The 626-nt window shown below is 53.0% G+C and overlaps 1 protein-coding gene across 1 annotated transcript in view; it reads left to right on the plus strand.

Moving 5' to 3' along the window:
* Positions 1–6: 6 nt before the first annotated feature.
* Positions 7–626, plus strand: part of KLHL18 (kelch like family member 18) — a 121,581-nt gene continuing 120,961 nt past the window's right edge. The window contains exon 1 of the mRNA XM_014585200.2: positions 7–253. Coding sequence (XP_014440686.1) covers positions 227–253 — 27 coding nt within the window. The 5' untranslated portion in view covers positions 7–226. The remainder of the gene's footprint in view (positions 254–626) is intronic.

Here is a 626-nt window from a genome sequence, read left to right on the forward strand (position 1 = left end):
CCGCGCCGGCCTGCAGGCCTCGGAGGCGATGTCCGGGAAAACGTAGCAGTCGCGTTCTGCTGAGTGACGGGATGAGACGAACAGGACCGCCTGGAAGGACGACAGGTTTCTTAGTGATTTTTGGAGGGAGAGACCGGAGGACGTTGGAGAAAGGACGTAGCGTTTGATCGTTTGGAAATTGGGGCTCACACGGCCGCTTTTTCTCCCCGCTGTCATTCTGAACGGGATGGCACCCCTGGACAGCTGGATGGAGGTGCGTACCGTCATGACTGAAGTGCGGTCTGAAACTGTAGGCTCTCTTACCTTTCACTGTTTTCTCCCCGTGTCCTCTTTGCACTCAACATTGAGGAGACATCCGCCTTGCTGTGTATCCCAGTGGTTGGCTCCATTGTTTTGTTGCTTTGTTGTTGCCGAATGATGTTTCTTGTAGTTTTAAACCCGTCTTTCACTCTCGTTTTTTCCTTTAAACGTCATTCTCGCTCCTCTTTTTACCCTCAGAAGTGCTAAATGTCCTTTTTTCAGTAAAAGCCAGGACGTCATTTTCTGAAGCCGAGGATGCACAGGGTGTCCGTCTCTACTTTGGAAGTCCAAGCTCCAGGGCCCCCGTGTGTGTGGGGGGGGGGGGG

This window comes from Tupaia chinensis, unplaced genomic scaffold (genome assembly GCF_000334495.1).
Source record: "Tupaia chinensis unplaced genomic scaffold, TupChi_1.0 Scaffold149184_1, whole genome shotgun sequence".
Classification (NCBI taxonomy): Eukaryota; Metazoa; Chordata; class Mammalia; order Scandentia; family Tupaiidae; genus Tupaia; species Tupaia belangeri.